General features: G+C 39.9%; 1 protein-coding gene across 9 annotated transcripts in view; it reads right to left on the bottom strand.

The window, feature by feature from the left end:
• The window catches only part of TRIM2 (tripartite motif containing 2), a 118,441-nt gene that overhangs the window by 12,563 nt on the left and 84,236 nt on the right, over positions 1 to 21,642 (bottom strand). For all 9 annotated transcript variants that reach the window (XM_069785424.1, XM_069785467.1, XM_069785450.1 and 6 more), the window contains 5 exons: positions 18,183 to 18,334; positions 17,328 to 17,508; positions 13,468 to 14,191; positions 4,428 to 4,531; positions 2,948 to 3,115 (listed from right to left, as the gene is read on the bottom strand). In XM_069785424.1, coding sequence (XP_069641525.1) covers positions 2,948 to 3,115; positions 4,428 to 4,531; positions 13,468 to 14,191; positions 17,328 to 17,508; positions 18,183 to 18,334 — 1,329 coding nt within the window. The remainder of the gene's footprint in view (positions 1 to 2,947; positions 3,116 to 4,427; positions 4,532 to 13,467; positions 14,192 to 17,327; positions 17,509 to 18,182; positions 18,335 to 21,642) is intronic.

The following is a 21,642-nucleotide window of genomic DNA, read 5'->3' as shown; positions in this document are numbered from 1 at the left end:
CATTAATGGGCACTCAGTGCTGAGAAGAGTAATAAAAATCACTATTCTTGGGCCAGGATTTAAAATATAATTTGCAGGCAGCAATAAGTTATGCCCACCTAGAGTTTGCAGTACTTTTTACTAAAAATCTCTGTTTCCAGTTTAGATCAAAACATGCTGATGACACATTACTGGGTCTGGCTGAACATATGCTTTGTATATTTTTATTTCAGAAGGTTTCTTAGAATTATAGGTTTGATTATTTAGAACAGAACATTATGAAACCCAGTCATTCCTGTTAAGTGTATGAATGGAAGTATTTTCAGACTTTTCTGCCATTAGAAATGAATAAAGTATAATGAATCATCTGAACCCTTAATAGAAATAATGTGTTTAATTGAATTCAGTCAAGGACGTTATGTCCCTTATTTTATAGGCTCTTATGAATTTAGACTGGTTTTCAAATATATGTTTATAAAGTCACCCTACCCAGATGGAAAATATTCTACTGTGTGATATTCCTACAGGTAAAAAAATCAGCTAGCCTATATAAGAATTTATAAAGACTTTTCCACTGTAGAAGTAGGTGTGTTAGGGCTTTATCTTGAACTCCACCAATCTTGTTGCTGTCTGAAAGGTTCATGATTGTCAGGAATTAATTTGCAGACTTTCAACACACTATCTTTTTCTGTTTGAGAACTTCCCTAATACGGAGATACAGCTTTGTCACACATTGCAATGTCACACCATAAATGGATTTATCATTCACGTGACCATCTTAATTCAGATGTTACCACTTAATCACACTCCACAGAACTATTCCTATCTGAACATGCAACCAGCTTCAAGCAGCTCCGTTCTTAATTCTTCTAATGAGACAAGAAAAAATAAAGTCTGACAGATAAAATGTTTCCTTTCATGTTTGCCCACTCATCTAAACTTGATCTTGACTTGCAGCCCTGTTTGGCTGACAACAAGCTATCTTAGATACAACCCTTCAAGACCAGAAAGAACGTAATTCTCTCCTCAGAGGCCAAAAATCATTCTCTTGGCCCTGTTCTCCAGTTCCTTCACTAGATTTGAACACCACCACTGCCACAGAAGCTGATACTGCTGCTTCACCATGCATTCTCTCCTTAGTCTAGCAACATGTCTTCTATAACAGTTCTCTTAAGGAATTTCAGTGCTGTTATCTGCCTTTTATAGATGAGGAAAATAAAGCACTGGGAAGTGAAATGGAAGATCACTAGTCACCTGTGAGACCCATGGCATAGCCAGAAACAGAAGCCCCAATTCCTAAGACCCTATTTGAGGCTTTATCATTCACAGGATAATACAGCCTTTCATTTTAAGCCACTTGTGTTTTGGTGTAACCTTAGATTAGGGTTTGTCCACCTCTGCATTATGCAAGTTTTACAGCCTTGAGAAAACGGAACTCTGTCTTTGTTGCTACCAGTGACTGAGGAAGGTGACAGTTTTCTGCCTGGCAGTGGAGGTTGCTGGGGTGAGTCAGCCCAGTGCTGTAATCAGTGAGACGCCTGGGCCTGGCTCCAGGGGAAATTTGCCTTCTGGCTCGCATGACTATTAAAATGCTGCTAAGGGAGAGTAAGTGTAAGCAAATACAGAAAGAAGGGGACACCAACAAAAATAGTTAAAGTTCAAAACAGCCCCCGATAACAGAGTTAACAACTGGCGGACCACCTGCATCAGAGATCATATACAATGACAAAGGCACAGTCCTTTGAAGGGAAACATCATTATCCCTTTATCTATCTCTCCGTGTATCTTAGCACAGCGTTGCCCAGTTTAATCTGACAAAGCCTCTGTAAGAATTACCATTGCCAACACACAAGAAATTACAAGGCTTTGCCCAGATTCCCACAGGCTAGATCTGTGATATCCGTGTCTTGTGCTTCAACTATGTGATTATGCCTGCCCTCCACATATAAAATGCTTCTACAAACATTTGTATATTTTTCTCTCATAAATATAGCCTGTTGCATTGAATCTAAAAATATTTTATATCATTGATGCTTCATCTCTCATTTAATCAGTCTAGTCCCAAGAACTATAAAGTTCGATGCACTAACTTGTATTAACCACACAAACATTGCCAACTTTACACAGCTCTTGCAATCCAACAAAAACATTGACTAAAACCAAAGCTAGGCTCTATGTCAGAGGAACTACCTTAATAATTATTTTTTTTCAGTACCTGTGTCCCTGCTGCTAGCATATAGAGCCATGGCTTTTTCCTCCAGAGCTGGCACCATCCAAAGTGCTGGATTTACAGCATGTCTTGAGAAGGAAGGAAAACAAGCCCTCCATGCTCTGTGTCCAGATCAAGCCAGTTCAAGTTAAAGACTTTAATAATTATTTCAAACACACATAGGTTACTCAGAGTATTTGGGTTCTTAACTAAGTGACATCTTTCTTTGGTTTTGTTTTGGTGTCTTCATGTTATTCAAGGTTTTCCGGCTGGTATGTATGGAGTAAATACAGGAAGTCATCATCAGTCTGCTACCTTATTTTTCTCCTCCATATGTCACTGAAGAGCCTTATGTCCTCCTCATAAGTTTTTATGTGTATCTGTGTGTATATACATATATGCACACACGTTTCTGCATAACCAGAATATTAATGATATGAAGGTTGTTGAGCTAGTCCAACTAGACTTGATGACATTAGCTATCCTTGACTATAAGTTATGGAAAGGCATCCAAGCACCTAGTATGTAGAACTGTAAAATGGAACATATTGTCTCTATTTGGTGTAACATTAGCATCACAGCTGTGACCTCTTCCTATTAATTTTACAACGTGGCTGTGTCATGGGTTTCCACATCACAACAATGGAATTTGGACTAAGTTACAACCAAACTATGTAGTTTCTTGACAAAAAAAGCCATTACTTTGCATTCCTTTGTAAGACGGAGAAAGCTCAGGAGAGTTCACATGATAACTCATACCTTAAATTTTCCATCTGATGAGAATAGGCTAACCCATTTGTTATCATAATCTGCAATAATGATGTCACCACTGGGATGCACAGCCACTCCTGTTGGCCGTTGCAACTGGCCAGGAGACCTTCCTCGTATGCCAAAACGGCTTTTGAACTGACCGTCATTGGAAAATATCTGTAACAGAAAATATTAATTTTAAAATTAAGTCTGTATAATAACATCATCTATTTCTTGGAGCTTAGGTTTTAGCAAGTCACTAATGAACACTATAGTCAGGAAGAGAGTTAGGAACATGAAGCACTTTTACATGGTCCATATTTGAAAGTGAAAGTGATTCTAATTTAAGAAGAGGCTTCCACCTGGACTCTAATTTCAAAATAAAGAAGTTCTCTGCACTTATATTGCCCTGTTTCTTCAGTGATCTCAAAGTTCTTTACAAACATTAGTGAATTAAGCTTTACAATGTCCCTCTCAGCTGGAAGGAAGTGGTGTTATTCCCATATTAGAAATGAGGAAACTGAGGCATTGTGTGACTCGGCCACAGTCAAACACTAAGTCTGTAGAAAAGATAGGAATAGAAGCTAAAAGAGAATTTCAAAATTTAATTATTTGACTTAAGGATAAGTACTAGGCTATTTCCTAAGAGATGTTTTAGCCACGCAAAATTCAGTCCACCGGTTGTGTCCCCAAGCCAGGTAATTAGACACTGAAGTTCCTCTGAAGTGGCTGCAAATTACAAAGTGTGAGGGTGCTGATAAATATTTGACTCTGTCTCTTTGAAAAGGTCTGGAAACGAGTTCTTACTGCATGTAGCTTGCTGATTCTCACATACTGAAGAACAAGCCACACACTGCTGCCTTATTCATTGCTACCACATGGACAGCCTGAAGAGTGATTACAAATTGTTAATGGTAAAAAAGATACATGGTGAGCAAAGAAAAAACACAGCTTGATTTTAACACAGGTTACAGAAGCTAAGAAATCATTGGTGTCAGGGGTGCTACCACAGAAAAGATTTGATCATGATAACAGACAGAAAAGTCAATTAAGTAGACTAAAAGCCATTTGAAAATGACATCTACATGTTTATTTTTGTATTTGTATTTGCTTAAGAAATTGTATTTGTGGCACCTTGCCCTAGATTTATATTTGGAAACATAGAGTGATAAATTTACAATGTAAAATGGTATTTACAAAAAGGCATTTTTCCAGATTATTGCACCACTTGTTTTCTTCATTCATTGTCAAATATCATAAGGAAGGGAAATAAACTCTGATATACATACTAGATATAGTGTAGATCTGAAAAACATAGCTGCAGGTCAAGAAGATGGAATGATAATGGACGACAAACAAGTTGAGCTTCCTCTGTATTTTCTGTATCTGCTTGACTTGTACAAAATGTGTCTTTCCTGTACTACAAAGAAGGCAGAGGTGTGGGGGCAGGGAGAAAAAGAAAAATACTGGAAGTGGCATATCCTCATACCTGCACACACTGGTTGTTACTGTCTGCTATTAATATTTTTCCATTTGTAGATGCAGCTACACCTTGAAGATTTGTAAATTCCCCTTTGTTTCTTCCTTTGGTGCCTAAAATTGAACACAAAGCACAGAAGAAATCAGGTTAGACGGGACTAATTAGTCAGGACCTAAATGCCAACACATGCATTTATTACATCCTTGATCCATAGATTTCTATTTTGAAGAGTTCTTATCACTGCTACAACTTCAAAGAACCATCTCTGTAACATATCCACAATTCTAAGTACAAGAAGGGATTGTTCTTACTCTTTGGCATGTATGCCAACTCAGCGCCCATCAACGTAATTACCTCTTTGGCCTTCACAAATCAAAGTGTTCACAATTTCCCTCTTGTGTGAGGGAACCAGTAAAATGTTTTTTCATAAGTGATGGACTTCTTTTAAACTGCGGATTTTTATTCAACTGAGAAGACAATGAAAGGGGCAGTACTGTGGGAACATACAGACAGAGACTAAAATAAGAACATGGACAGATGACAAGGTTTTAGTACAATTAGCTAAATCTCCTCAGTGATGCCAAAAAGTTGAGATAAAATGTATCAGTGATCACTTTGGTTGGGGCCATTTCAAGACAGGGAATTTTCCTGTTCACTCATACACAGTCTCCTGTCATAGGCTTCAAAAATCCCCTTAGAAGGGAAACTCAGATGAAGAACTGGTTTTGAATGATTGGGACCTGTGGGCCAATGAAGACCAACACCTGGAGACTGACTGCTTCTGTAAAGACCTTAGATTGTTCTAATAAAGTAGTGTACACACACAGAGGTCCCATTTTTACCCAGGACAAATGCAATAGTGATTTACATAGAACTGTCTTTTCCCCATTGGCTTAAGGTGATAAGGAGCTGTAAAATGTCAAATTTTCACAAAAGGTCATTAAGTTTAGGTGCCTCATTACTTAGATGTTTGTTCTGAGATGTTCCAAGAAGAGTCACCCAGCAAACTGGTATCTTTAAAAGGTCAGCCCTAAAGTGGCTGGTCCAAATTATACCTGGAGCACAGGAACAGCATCCAAATTCCTGCTTTGTTTGTCATGGAGGCTCGGGGGTCTTTAGACAAGACTGCAATTATGATCTTGGACCCCAAGGTTATTCATAACGAATGAATGAATTTTGAAACAAAAAGACTCTATAAGCTGTTCTTTCCAATACTTGGATGCAGCACTATTTTTCCTGGTGAAGTATTTTTACAAGCATTCACTGGCTGCGTATCAGACATTAATTGGTTTCAATATATGGTTTTAACAGAAAAACATGTATTTTATTTTAGTGAATCCAAGATATCCTGGTGCTCAATGATTAAAACTATTCTGACTGTGACACCCAATATAAGACATACATATTAGCTCTAGTTTGTATTTAGCTTTCATTAGGGATGTGTATGCTCTTAACAACCCTTCTTTATGCTCTGGTGATGGCTGTGGGATGCATATTTCCTGTCACTGGCTAACAAGTAACATTTAATTCCTCTGCAGGTGGTGCTGCAAGCATGTCCCTTTGTTTCAGGGCTTGTTTTCTTGAGCTCCATATGCTCCATCCTCTAAACAAGGCAAATACTTCTCAATTTTTCTACTGCAAGGGGAAAGTACATATTCAGGGAATAGTGAGTTACACACCAATTACATTACCCCCACTTGAGCCATTTCTGTGTATTCTTTTAATGAGCAGCGCCGGAGGGATGCATGCAGTAATTTTTTTCCACCATATGCTAATGATAAGTTTCCTTTTTGCCTTTTAGCCAAAGAGAATGGATGAAAAGGGAGAAACATTCCTTTTACTACTGAGAGTAAAGGGAAAACATTTGTTAGAAAAGAGGAGGCGTAAGCTAGAGCATCTGGAACCAACTAGCACAAATTTTATGGAATGTATGCTCTTTACCCTTAGAAAAATGTTCTTGAAAGTCAAGGAATTTCATTTTTAAAAATAAGAGACACCTATATAAAGAGTTACTCAGAGTGTTCTTCAGTCGGACCTTGTAAATATACATCAAAGGAAAAATCAAAGAAATTATCCAGGAATGCCATAGTCACATTTCACAGTAAGTTTAAGAAATAGTAATTTATTAGCACAGCTGCAGATGAAATTCAGCTCCATGCAACGTCCCTGTACACAGCACTTTGCAGCTATTAAACCCACCACATAAGTCCTAATTTGCACACAGGCCTTTAGACAGTCCCCTCTGGAGTGGCACATATTTCTCTGAAGAAGAAAGCTGAGGTTAGTGAAACACAGCTTACTTCCTAACTTATGTTCAAGAGGAAAACAGATAACTTTGAACTTTCTGATTTGAATAATTCACTATGCCAGCAAAGATCTGAGTCCAAGCACAGGCAGTGGCAGCAGTTCAGATGATGAGAGGAAATCTTGTAGTAAAGTTTGTCAGCCTCTGGAAAAGCAGGCTCCTGCAACTGACTCTGTAACACTAAAGGATAATAGCTCTGTCCTGTAAGTAGAGATTCCTGCCTTATAAACATAGCTGCCTGAGACAGAGTCTTCAGCAAGTGTTTCAGTGCAAGACACCACCCCTCTGTATCAAGGCACCCCATGATTTGTCTCCTCTTCCCTCAGTCATGGGCGGTCACCCATCACTCCTTAGCCTAGGGAGGCACCAACATTTCAAATGCACAGGGCTGGAACCAGAGGACGGTTGTGGGATCCTCATTCCAGTGTTTCCCACACAGCCTAGTTTAGAGATGAAAGCCTGCATTTTTCATGCCTGTCTTTGCCCAGCCTTACCTCCCTCCAGTTCTGAGCTACTGCGGGGCACAAAGGAGGAAAAGACAGACATTTTACTGCAACTTCTGTGGCAAGCTGCTGGGGATTGGGAGAGGACAGCAGAGTTTTCAAAAAGGGGAAAGCTGAACAGAGTTATTAGGAAGCAGATCTGTGGAATAGCTCCTTTTATACCATCTTTGTATACAGATAAACAATCAGATTTGCCATAGCCCTATCTAATTCCTTCTGGTATTACTGAGCGTAGCCTGCACAAACCAATTAATTTAGCTTTGAAGATATGCTTTCAACAAAAGAGTATACATTTTCAGCTCAAGACAATCTAGCACACATAAAATGCTTCATAATTTCAATCTTTTATTCTTGCACAATAGAGGCCAGATTGAATCTCACCAAATAGAAGGAAAAAAAGCCCATTAACTTCACAGGAGATGTTAAAAATTACATCATGTAACTGCAGTAAGAATCTGCTCTGTAAGTGCTGGGCATCTGGACAAACCTGTTGTACATTTTTGATGCTTGTAGTAATAGGAGTGGTTTTTTGCTAAGTTTTACTAATATGAATAATAACCTCCCTGCTTGCTAACCTAGATTTACCAGCTTCCTCAAACACAACAAAAAACCATGTTGCTGTCCCCAGCAGGAAGGGAATGGATTCAGAGAGACAAAAACCCTGCAGAAAGATTACAGATTAATGGGGAGACTTTAGAGGTTGCAAGTAGCCATAACCTGTTGTGTAAGCACCATTGCTTTCCTGCCCACACCACTTCAAAAATTTCTTCCTGGACTGTTCTCTATGTGGTACTGAAAAAAAAGGATAAAACTAAACAGCATGGAAAGGTCTACATACATACTGCATAGACAGGTATCAAGGAGTTTTGTTTTTGTTCCATAGCTTCATTTCTTTTTTCCTCAGCGCGCCAAAAGATACTTAGTGAAACCTTACATGTTATGAGGATGTGATGCCCTCTCTTATAACATGTGAAACACAAAAGGCTCTGTAGTAAACTGCACTGAACCAGATTGTTAACAAGCTATGTGCTTGCAAAATAAATGTCAGTGTTTCTAATCCAAGTTCCCATGCAAATCTAAGTCTTAAAATCAATCAATCTGTTGGAGGGAGGCGCACAACGTTTGTAACCTTTAAAGATGAATGAATAATTCAGTTGGAACTCTGGCAGATACTCCTGCATACTGCTGGTAGTGAAGTTTGGGCTGGTATGTATTGATTTGCTTTACACAGCATCTGTCCCTAAAGCTTGGCCAACACCACCTCCAAGCCTTGCTTGTGCAGCAGAGCCCCTGCCGCCACAGGTAGGTATGCACAAATCCTAGGGGTAGGTGCACCGCAGAAGCAGTTCTTTGCTGGTACAGCAGCAAAACCCCGAATGACATGAGTCACACCAAGACCAGGTCTCTGTCATCAGGACATCAGACCCATGCTGGGGATTTTGCAAGCAATGTTCTCAGAGTTCTTCACCCCCTGTTCAATACAGGTATAACTGCAAAACTATGCAATGTGGGCCTGGCCAAATTTCACACTGGCCATCACAAACCCCTAAAGAGCTCATGACAAGCCTCAGAAGGATTCGAGCTAAGAAACTGGAAAATGAAATTCTACTTCCCCATTACTAGGTGTTCCTACTTCTACAGAAATATAAATTCTGTATAGAAAACATCTTGCTATTTCATACTGCTTATTAATGGGTTTGTTCCGGAGTTCTGAAAGAGAGAATGAAGAACAACTGATTAAAGTGTATCAGAGGGGCCTCTGCATTTCATGTGTCATACTTCTGCACTACATGGAACAACTACACAAACACATCCCTTCCTTCTCCTATGCCCTTAGCCAGGCCATAATTTGGCCAGGACAGGACCTTGCTGGAAAGGTAGAGAAGGGGCAGGGAAATGGGAGGAAGCAGATAGGAGAAGGTTCCTCTGGAAGATCCATACAAGGGGGCTAACTGCATTTGGAAAAATACATGTTTTTTCAAGGAGATGTGTACCCATATAACCCACTTGTATTTCTATAAAAGCTCAAAAAATATGTATCTACAGGCAGCCCTGTTCCTTTCAAACAGGGAAATCCAATACAGAGTTTCAGGCAGAGGCCTTCAGAGAAAATTAAAGAAGAAACACCTGATCAAGAAGCCCTTTGCTCCCCCTAAGCCTGCTTTTAAACTGCACTAAAGCTATTATTACACAGGCCTTGTTCATGAGGTTTTATGTGGAGTAAATTTACAATAAGGCTCCTATTTGCTTTCAGCATTGATAACAGACCAGAAGACGACATCCACACCTAGTAAGGACGTTGACAGAAGGTACTGTTAAAGGCACTTTTTTTTTAAATTAAAGTGAATTACACACATTAAGTGTACCAGCTAAACTTAGAGGCTCAGCTACATGACTGAACAGACAACTAAACACAGTCTGAGGAAAAGGAAAATTGACCTTTTTAGCAGAGAGCCAATTCTCCATCTGGCTGTATCTGATGCCAATCCCAAGTATAAATAAATGAAGAGAAAAAGCAGTTAAAGTGGGAAATAGCACCACTACTGCTGAACGGTGTCAAAGAACCCAGTCATGAAAAGTGCCAGAAGAAAAAAAATACCAAGGCATACAGCACAGCATGACAGAGCTAGAGCACAAGATGGGGGTCCTGGACAGAGTAGCTAACTGATGCCTCGCATGGCTCTTAACCCTCCTTTGGAGGACATGGGAGATTTACCATGGAAGGTGGAAGTGGCTGACACTGTGAACATCCCTAACCTCCACTTAACTCTGCTCAGCATGGGTCTAAGGCACAAAAGCAGGGTAATGGAAAAGAGCCTTCCCTCTCATTTTAGTGCTTCCTACCACTTGTAGAGGTAGCAAAAACCATTGCACAACAATTATTTTCTGGGTATCATAACGCATTCTTGTTTTCATTTGTATAATCTAAGTACATGCTACACAGATACTGCATAGACTCACTCTTAGAGATCATGCCTGTTTAAAAAAAAATTAGAAAAAGGGTGAGGATATAAATTATTGAGAGAGAAAAGGAGGAAGTGTTCTTGTAAATAATGAATTACACGAATGTATGAACGTGCATGAACGTGCAGTCAATAGCTTGACCTTAAAATGTCTGAATAGAACCACATGCCATTTTAAAAGCCATGAATAACACAGAATTGGCAAAAGATACAATGCACGATTCCCCATGAATGAAAGCACTTAACTGTACTAATGTTGTATTAATGCTATCTCTGTTAATACTAGCACAAGAACAATCTCCTGCTATGAGTTGATCAATTTACTTGTGCATAAAAGCCCGTATATCAGCATATATACAATAGCATACTCTGTGTACTTGGATGCCCATAGGAATATTACAGTGTATTTCTCCAACACAGCTGTATGAGCTTCTGGCAGCCCAAATGTAAGATTTATCTTGCCCAGTTTAAAATACAAATCCAGATTTGGCCAGGGTTAGCAGAGGAATTCAACAATGGGTTCAAAATAGAGATAGGCAGTTGTGTTGGAAAACAGCAATAAACTTTATTTTACATTACCTCATCAACAAATGAACCAAACCTTAACTTTTCGACGTGTGCTGAAACTGGAACTAAAGGAACGCTTAAATCCATGAAGGCAATCCCTGTGAAAATTTCAGAAGTTTTACCTGTGTTCATTAATTCCGTGTATTTTGGAAGTGTAAAAAGCTAGAGCATTACAGCTGCAATGGCTTAAGAGACCTTTCAGACAATGCATACATAAGACCACAAAAGCCCAGAGGCACACCTCTATGTAGGGTCATTCTGTGAAATGAGTGGCTGAGAACTGAACATGTAATAGGATGAAGTATTACTCTCAGCTCAGTTTTTCAATAAAATAGTGATCCATATATCCCAAATGTGGACACTCCTGTGAGGTTTCATCAAGCAAAGGTTCTGAGACATGCGTAGCTCTTGTTCTAATTATTTCCTCTTCTTTCTTGGGGTGTCGAGTGGTGAAGAAGTGGAGAGGCAGAACTCCAAAATAAAGCACATGGTCATGATTGCATCACAACAGAAAGAAAGGGCACTGCACTTTTTGGAAAACGTCTAAGACTTCTAGAGTTTGTGGTATGTTGGAGGGAACAGTTTAAAAAAAAAATAACCCAACAAACACCACCACCAACAACAAAACCCAAACTAGAGCCATACCACTATTTGGTAGTCAGGCTAGAAACTGCTGAGTAGAAGCAAGGGATACAGAAGCAGAAATTACAAGCTGAAATCACTTTAATCTATACCAAACGCTTTGTAATAAGAATATTAACAGTTTTTAAATAATTTCAGGACATCTCTTCTTTTTTTTTTTAAAGTAGTTAGATCTACAGTTTCCACACCAGGACAAATTAATGGTTGATATATGTAAACAAGAGGGCTTAGCATTCAGTGAAAGTGTCAGTCACAACACGTAACAGAGCTCCCCTGTTACTCACAGGCACAGTGTACCTGTGCAGGCTTTCCTATCCTGCTCTTACCTGCTACAGACCCACAGACTCTTTCTGCCTGAATCTATCCATCCAGGCCCTTCTCCTTCTAGGATACAACATGTCACAAACATTCCAGAAGAGATGAGAGAGATGTTTTCTTTCTAGACAGGGTTCAGACATTATTCTTAACTGTTTTGTTTAACCCTGTCTCAAAACAGGGGCCAGAAAAGATCTAGGCTACATTTATACATACCTTCTGCCACTCTTACCAGTACCAGCAGTGAAACTGCATTTGGGAAGAGCCACAGGTCCCTTTCCATTCCAGCAGGAGCCTGAGGCTGATCACTCTGTCCTGTGCAAGGGCTTCTCTCCCCATGGGATTGCTAACATGGGCTCTGCCAGTGGTGACTACAGCAATAGCTTTTGCAACAAGAACACCCTCCTGCTATGTCCGGGTACTAATTTAGCAAAAGTCGCCTTCCAGCTTTGGATGATAAAGCATGGTTACTGCTGAGTAGGGCTGGCTTAACTTCCGTATGAATTGTTCTACATCATATTTCTAACTTTTGACTCAGCTGTCACCATAAAATTTAGCCTTAGCAACAGTAAAGCTGGATATCATTGCCTCTGTAAAAAATGATTTGAGTTGTTATATTTATGGGGTCATTTATCTTACTAAGAAATGCACTGGCCATCTGGTAAAGGCTGGTCATTTAATGAGTAGCTTCATGCAAAGCTAACATTGTACTGTCCTATTCAGCAAGCAAAGCATGCTTGCTGAATACATTTTCTGATATAAAACCATCAAAGCAAGGAATCTCTTAGAAATACTGACAGATGAGAAATCAGATGGACAGAATTAACCAACTGACAAATGGTGTCCAGATGAATTTTCAACAGAATTACTAAAAAACCCTCCACAATTAACCACCATCTATTCTCTGCTACCACCTTGCCAACTGGTTGTCAAACTTGGTAACACATACTGCTGAAATCCTGACTTGTACATATTAAGAATGAACTTGCTTTTTTCTTTAGTTGTGCAAAGTGAAAAATATTTTCTAACTCTATAAGCAGACATTATATAAATACAATACCCCATGGTACAGACTTTTAAAATGATGAATTATTATCATATAGCTTAAAAACAGAGTACATCAAAAGACCTGAAAGAAAATCACAGTAAATGACACCAAGATGTTGTATTTTTACCAAGCATTACAAGTCCACAGATTTAGAGATAACATTACACTATATATAAAGAACCAAACATATTTAGATATTGGGGGGAAAAAAGCAAACATTAATTTTTTCCTATGCTGACATAATGAAATAACTATATATGACCACAGGATTTAGCATGTATAGTTCCAGGTTAATTAATTAGATTAATCTTTAGGGCAATCATTTTAGAGAAGGAGTCCTCCTACTTCCCTTCTTGCCATGCAATTTTTTAAAGAAGTAATTTAATCTAATCTGAAGCATCGATCTTATTATATTTTCATTTTATGATGCCCAATAGAGTACAGAAGAGGTGGTAAAACATTTTATCCTAAATCAAATGTATGCATTTTTCAACCCAAATTCCAATTAAATATTTGCTGCAAACAGAATTTCTGAAGTATGTGCTTTTAAAATTTACATATGAACAAAAGTCAAGAGGCCTAAAGTTATTATCAGGTTGCTCTACTTACAGCTTTAACCTTAAAATAATTTAACTTCTAGATTTTTTCATCCAGTTTCCCTGAACTATTTTTAAGCATGTCAATAGGTAGCAGACAAGTCACCTACCTACTCTGAAGATCAAATCATCTTCAATGGGATTCTCTTTTCTTTTGCCAGTGCTGTACATGCTCGCAGGTCTTTTCACAGCTTTCTGCTTCACATGACCACTGCCAGGAGATTTAACACGCCTCTTAACCCCTTCAGTGGTAGGGGACACATCTGCTGATCTGACCACTTTAAGTTTGAACGGGCTGCCCTTGATATGTTGATCATAAAGTCTCAGTGACAAAGTGAAGTCCCCTTCTTTCTGAACAGTATACAAAAATTCATAAGTGCCATTTTTATTGTCAAGTATTTCTCCATCTGCTACACTCCCATCAGGTGTGCTCAGTTCAGCAGTGAGGTAAGCATTCCCAGATTTACAGAGCTCCCCATCTTTGTCCTTAGTTGTGATGGTAACGGACATGGGCTGTCCAATCACTGTCTGCCTCAGTCCCTCACCTGTGGCCACTGTTTCAGAGGCAACAGCATTGGTGGTTAAAATAGTACCCAAGTTATGAATGGACTTCTTCAGGCCTTCTGTTTCCACTATGAAGTCCAACTGATCATTTTCACGGGGCTGCAATGGGAAGTCCCGCTCGGCCAGTTCATTCAGCTTGTCACTCATTTGCTTCTTCACCAGCAGAACTTCCGTTTCAGTGCCGTGGTTGAGGGCTTGGGCTGTAAAGTTGCTGCAACTTTTAATGCTTTCTTGTCCTTCGAGTAAGGTATCCAGCTGTGTCTGTAGGACCTGTGTGCATTACCAAACACCAGAGATTAGCATCTTGTTATAAGAACTATCATAGCAAGATGTAGCATGCTTTATATCTGAAGGCCTTTGTAGAAAGCAAATTTATAGTGCTTTATTTTAGAGTTTATTGTAAAGTTTCATTGTAGAAAAAGTACCACACTGATCCCCTACATGTTCTTGGAATATCATGCTGCAACGCAAAAAACGTACCCTATTTTGGGTCTTCAAGGCTTCATAGATCCACTGTCACACTAGATTGAATTACTGCCCCACCTGTCTGTCTTGTCTTTTTATTTTTTTTTAAAAAACCCAAATGTAGAAGCTTGAACCCTGCTCCATCTAACTCTCAGCAGTCACAGTTAATGAGGTAGTTACTGGGAATTGAGCTGTGTGCGCAGAGACAGAAATATTTTGGAGTCATCAGGCCCATTAATAAGGGAGGCTGCAAGAAACTTCTTGAAACTATTTCTTCAGAGCCAAGGGAAACCTTGGGTTACTCATCTATGGAGATGGACAAGAAGGCACTCTCAAGATCTGTACATCCATCCTAAGGAAAAGTGTGATTACTGATCTAAGTAAGTGAAGAAAAGGAAAGGTCTCCCCAGCAGAAGCAGGTAAGTAATTTCTGCAGTTTCAGCAGGAGGAAAGCAAAACGTAAAGGATGGGTTGTGGTTATTGGGAAGAGTTGGGTTGAGTAGTCTGAAATTTTGGTGGGCAGCAAGTAGCTACTCTATATTTAAGACTGAGAAAGAGCTTTTATTATAGGCTCAGTTCTGGCCCTTAGTCTAAAATCCTTAAAACAGTATTGACCTCAAAATTGTTAGGTGTGGGCTGGGAACAAGGCAAAAAAATTTTTTAAGGCAGCTTTGCAATGAATTGGAAAAAGGATCCCTGAATTATAACAACCTAGCAGAGAAATTCACGACAGTCAGGAAAGCCCAAACATTCTAGCTACCCCCCACACTCTCCACTGACGAAATCCCCAAACCAAAGTATCCAGACACACATGTGGTATGTTTTTCCTACAGAGAAGAACTAGGGCACAGACATTACTGTGGATCAGAGAAGTTATTTTGTTGACCATCACTGTAAAGTAAATATTTTTGAAACATTTAAATTGATTTTAAAGTAAACTTAGAGACTGGATGTATTTATTGCTATGAGATACTCTTCCCTTGCTGAGACACACCATGTAATGACACTGCATTCTAAGGGCATTTTTCTTCTGAATTTTACAAAGCTATCTGCTTTTCACCCACAGGAGAAAATCCAGGCTGATGAGTTACTGATACAGGAAAGTGATAACAAAATCTTTTGCAAGCAAAACAGAATGAACAAATTTCAAGCCTACACTGAAATTTCAAGTTATCTTCTAGGCATCTATAAACGTCTCAGGATTCAATACAAGGCATTTCTAATCTGCCTTGTCTTTATTCAATTTAAGTAGTTAAACAGACAGCATAGCTAATAAAGTCCCAGGATGATAAAATCCCATATGCTTGGGATAACAAACCACAAACTGAGGAGGAAGACAATTTGCAGCTATGTTTTAAATGATGGAAAATATTAAATCCTACCATAACTAATATTCAAAATGTGTTTAGAGTATTTTACAGAAGGCCTCTTTCAGTCCATTGGACAGCTGAAACTGAATCACCAACTTCCTTTCAGTAAAATGTAGCCCTTTCATTTTTTCATTTTTGCAAAGTACATGATCAGAATGATGGAATATTTGGGTTTGCATTCTTTTGCAGGACTATTCATGCAAAAGTAAAATCCAATTCCAATTGCTCTTTTTTATACAAACAAGGGAGATGCCTCTTTTACCACTTATGTGCAGCTTTGTAAAAATGTGGTTCTTTAACACCCCAAACAGTTTTTAAACTATTTTAAATACCTTTAAACAACAATAAAATAATTTAACACCATATTCCATCTTGTGTGAACTTTGTACACACCCTGAGTATATTTGCTTGCTAAGAAAATAAATCCTGACATCTTGGATATGTTTAGATGAACCTGGGATCTAAGCCCAAATTTTTCATGCTAAAAGCTCCTCAGCTGCTGCTTAGCTCTGGAGATGACTACATTCTGTGCCCAAAGGGTTTTGGGCTCCCTGTGTTCCTGAAAGTACACATCTTGTGCACGTATTAGAACTCTTCCATTTTCACAGGCCCAGCAGTTCAGTACCTTCCTAATGATCAAGCCTGTTCCAGATCTAGGAATGCAGCATTCCTCCGCTTCAGACATCTGGAGATGCTCAAGCTGCTCAGTAATCACAGAGAATGCCCAAAGATGCCAATATTATCAGGCATTCTTGAAACTCCAGTTGTTGATGCTACTTTCTTTTAAAGGTTACTTTGAGGGAAGAGATCTTTCTTTTATATAAAACAGACAACTGATGCTCAGGAAGACAAGGACTAAATTCTTTCATTTGCCTGATTCAAACTTACTAATCCTCAACAAAACCCCACCCAGCAGGCTACAGGCTTGTATTTGTAAAAGCACAGATTTCTGTTTTCTTCCTCTGAAGCTTAGTCTACAATACAGGGGGAAAACCACAGGATTCAATCATCCAGATAGGAAGTAAAAGAGTGAATACAGCTCTGGAAACTTCCTCTCTGTGCTTCCCTGAGAAAGTAAGTGAGATATCCCTGCAATCTTTATGTGTTACAACCAGTGACACCTAACATGAAATATGTTACCAGGCATTTGAAAGGAAAACAGTGCTTTAAAGCAAAACAGTAAGCCTTGCTCAGTTCTTCAGGAGAAATTGGTCTGTATCTTGTTGGGGGGGTTCATAGGATTGCAGCCCAAGGATTTCAGACTTTCCTTCTGTGTTCCCTTATTGTCATCTGCACATCAGCATGTTGGCTTTAAGCAGATGCCTGCTTAATGTGTTGGCCATTTTAGATCCTCACACGCCATGCACAAAGGGCTACCTGCCCATACACCGTGTGGATTCCATTTATAATGCTGGGCACACACAAGCAAGGCTCTGCAGCACTTGATTTCAGGAAAACAAAATTCTCCTCTGGCTCTCAGACACAATTTGTCAAACTGGTGTCCTGCACCATTTGTAAAAACTGGCTGATTAAATTAATAGCTTTTCACTGAAACAAAACATGCATCTTACTTTGTGTTTAAGGCCATAATTCACTTCCAGTTCCATAAGCAGCACACTCTTTCGCACATTTAAAGTCTTCTGGAGTTCATCAAAAGTGGAATGAATGTCATCTACAATGCTAGCCTTTTGGTTGGTTAACTGGTGTATGATTTCAGATATAAAATGAAGTGCTGAGTCGATCTCTGGAAGCCTGAGGGAGGGATTAAATTACAAAGATTGCTATTTCAAAAGTCATTAAACATTGGCCCTTGCCCTGATATCTTTTGAAGAAACAATCTCATCAGCAGGCTGTCTTTAAACTCAGTCATTTCCCAGAAGTAAGTTCATTCTTTTTATAACCACATAGTGGTTTTCATCTGATAAAATAAGGCAAGCCAGGGCCCTCCCTTGTGGAAATCCATTGACTTTAGGCATTTCAAACAATGAGGCCTTGGATCCTCTGTCCTTTATGCAAATGTATCTACTCAGGAAGGTATAACTAGATCTACCATGCTTTTTCTTTTTTTTAGCCTTTCTGCCACCGTAGTGTCCGTACTAGTCTTTTAAGCATCCAGTATTATTTATATATTATGAAATTAATGACTGGCTAGTACTTTTCACCTTAACATTTTATGCCCCTTCTTTAGAGGACACTTGCAATTCTAATGGCCTCTGTTCTGTGAAAGACAGATAGGAATCTTTTCCTCTTTCCTCTAATCCCTCAGTGCATCACACTCAATGGATTTTTTTCTTTATGCTAGCCTCACTATCCCTGTTTTCTAGGTAAAGGTCCATGGCACCAGCACATTAAAACATCTACCCAAGGTAATACAGGAAGCCAGTGGTAGAACTGAAAAAGGAAAATAATCAGTGGAGTCTCCATACCTTTTGTTGACAGCATCCAACTGGACTTGGAGGGAAGCCTTGTGTTGCTCCACCACATCCTTGAGTGGTACCGTGGGATGCTCTGCGTGTTCTCCCTCTGTACACTCCCGGCACATGGCTGTCTCACAGGACTGGCAGTAAAACTCCATCACCTGGAAAAGCGCACAACTCTAAATTCAAACATGGCAGCAGTAACATCACTCAAAGCACATCTTACTGGGTCTTGACCTCATGTTATTATCCGAGCTCTGAGACAAAGTTTCTCCTTAGACACCAACAATTTACTGTCTAAAAGATCGCTGATATTCTTATATATTTCATATCAAAATTCTGGTTTAAATGCATTTTATTCTATCAGAAAGTGTCAGAACAGCAGCCTGGGAAACAGAATGCTGGACTTCAAGGCTGGCTCTAACATCATCTTTACACTGTGTAATAGTAAGTTTTCCTGTCTCTCTCAACTACTCCATGAAACAACTCAAACAACAGGGCATTTGAGTCCCCTCACTAACTCAATCCTTAGTCTCCCCAGAAAGTCTGCCAAACGAAGTGTAAACTTAGGCTGTTTTTCATAACAGGGCCACCCGCAGAACATGAACTCGATGGAGCTCACCAAACAGCATGTTTATTTGCTAGAGAAAAGCACCCTAAATGAACCAACGTGCTGCAGGGAAAAATCTCCATATCCCATTACTAATCCCTTAAAACCATCAAAACCTCATATCTGAGATTATAATGAGAGTGCTGATCTACACTTGAAAGAGGAGGAGATTGTTTCAACCTGTTATGTACCCAGTAAGATGCTGTCTGGAGATAAAAAAAGATTTTTACATGTAATAAATACCCCAAATTCTGAATATATTCATGAAGGGAAAGAAACAGAAAAGTGCTGTGCCCAAAATCATATGTTAGTCAAAATGATGCACATATATGCAAGTTCAGCATGAGACTTTCTTTTACAACTAGAAAGTCCTTGAGCACAAAGCATTTTAGGCTTATTAAAAGTATATAAGGAAACTCATCGTATATGCTTCAAAGCAAGACATTGGCAGCTTTCTTGCATTCAGAACATAGCATCAGAATCTTGAATAACTCAGCTGATGCTTCTGGCACTCAGATCTCTCACACAAAGACAGTTGTGCTGGAGATGTTGGCTGACAAGATGGTTATGTAGAACTGGCTGTTTTCAGGTGAGCAGAGGGACCTGTAACAGCACCGTGCAAAGTAGCTGGCTGCTCCAAGATATCTTGAAAATTAGGAGGGGGAAGTAAGAACCATGATTTGCATGTGGCTATTAGCATTAATAGGGATTTTCCTCTGATAAGCTCCTTTCCCTCTTATTCCCATTCTTCCCTCTTATCTCAATTCACAAGATATGGGATTCACATGCAATGAGGGCTTAGTCGTTTGTTGGCCATTCGTGTAAGCCACTTTAGAGAAACTTTAAAAGCTGCTCCAAATAAACTGTGTGAGATCAAATAGATCAGCAAGAAAAAAACAAGAGACTTTCTAAACAATTACAACCCCCATCAACGCTACTCCAGTCACTGTGAATTTAGCAGTCTTACAGTACTAGATCCTCCTAGGCCTGACAGTTACTTTGGTAGGCACTAAGATGTGGTGCAGTCTTACAGGGCATAGAGGAAATGAGTTAAACAGAGTTTAGGATTTAAATTATTTTCAAAGGCTTCAAAAATTTGCAACCAGAAACAACCAAAAGGAACAGTATTTTATTAGGAAACTCTTAAGTCACTTTATATGGTCAAAAAATCTCATTTCTTTTGAATGAGTGTCAAAAGTTCATCTGTCCGCCTCTTCATAATTTAATGCTTAGCTTCAAGATATTTTAACAAGCCTTTTACTTATTCGATATTTTTATCTTTGGATACAATGATTAGAATAATTTAATATTTCTGTTTCCTATTGAACACATCATAACAAACATCATTATATTTGCAGCAACATATATAGGAAAGGAAGCATCTCATTGGCGTATTAAAGTTTAGCTTAATCAACTTTCTTCCTCTTTATTCAAGCACCAGAGAATCACATAAGCTAGAATGGTAGTAACAAGCAGACCACAAAGACCTAACACGTATGTCTGCATAGAAAAAGTCTTCTTTGCCTCAGTCAAATTCAAAGTGTTTTGAGTGAAGCAGCTTTCATTTCCCATTAAAATCTCTGGATTGTGCCATAGCTGAAGGAGAAAGAAAACCTAACATTAATACAACTCAGGCTTCAAATGCTTAGATAAGCTGATTTCCTAAGATCTTGTCTAGCATTTCTTAATCAGGTAAGATTAATTTTAACTACAGACAGACATGTATTACTGGCTTTTCTTCTCTCCTCTTTATGCCCAACATGGACATCACATTTTGTGACATTCCCAGTGTCGTGGTTTAACCCCAGCCAGCAACTAAGCACCACGCAGCCACTCTATCACTCCCCTCCTCAGCTGGACAGGGGAGAGAAAATATAACAAAAGGCTCGTGGGTCAAGATAAGGACAGGGAGCAATTAGCGTCACAGGCAAAACAGACTCGACTTGGGGAAATTTAACTTAATTTATTGCCAATAAACCAGAGTAGGGTAATGAGAAATAAAACCAAATCTTAAAACACCTTTCCCCCACCCCTCTCTTCTTCCCAGGCACAGCTTCACTCCCAAATTCTCTACCTAGCCCCTCCAGCGTCACAGGGGGACGGATAATGGGGGTTACGGTCAGTTCATCACACGTCTCTGCCACTCCTTCCTCCTCGGGGGGAGGACTCCACACACTCTTCCCCTGCTCCAGCGTGGTGTCCCTCCACGGGAGTCAGCCCTTCACGAACTTCTCCAACGTGGGTCCTTCCCAAGGGCTGCAGTTCTTCAAGCACAGACTGCTCCAGCGTGGATCCCTTCCACGGGCTACAGTCCTTCAGGCACAGACTGCTCCAGCATGTTGGGTTCCCCGTGGGGTCACAAGTCCTGCCAGAAAACCTGCTCCAGCGTAGGCTCCTCTCTCCATGGGTCCACAGGTTCTGCCAGGAGCCTGCTCCAGCGTGGGCTTCCCACGGGGTCACAGCCTCCTTTGGGCACCCACCTGCTCCAGCATGGGGTCCTCCACAGGCTGCAGGTAGGTATCTGCTCCACCATGGACCTCCATGGGCTGCAGGGGGACAGCCTGCCTCACCATGGTCTTCACCACAGGCTGCAAGGGAATCTCTGCTCTGGCGCCTGGAGCACCTCCTCCCCCTCCTTCTTCACTGACCTGGGGGTCTGCAGGGTTGTTTCTCTCACATGTTCTCACTCCTCTCTCTGGCTGCTGTTTCTGTGTGCCGCGCAACTTTTTTTCCTTCTCAAATATGTTATCACAGAGGTGCTACCTCTATAGCTGACGGGCTTTGCCTTGGCTGGCGGCGGGTCCAACTTGGAGCCAGCTGGCATTGGCTTTGTCAGACACAGGGGAAGCTTCTAGCAGC

This window comes from Haliaeetus albicilla, chromosome 1, assembly GCF_947461875.1.
Source record: "Haliaeetus albicilla chromosome 1, bHalAlb1.1, whole genome shotgun sequence".
NCBI lineage: Eukaryota > Metazoa > Chordata > Aves > Accipitriformes > Accipitridae > Haliaeetus > Haliaeetus albicilla.
The sequence above is the reverse complement of the archived record's forward strand: the minus strand, read 5'-3'. Positions and strand labels throughout refer to the sequence as shown.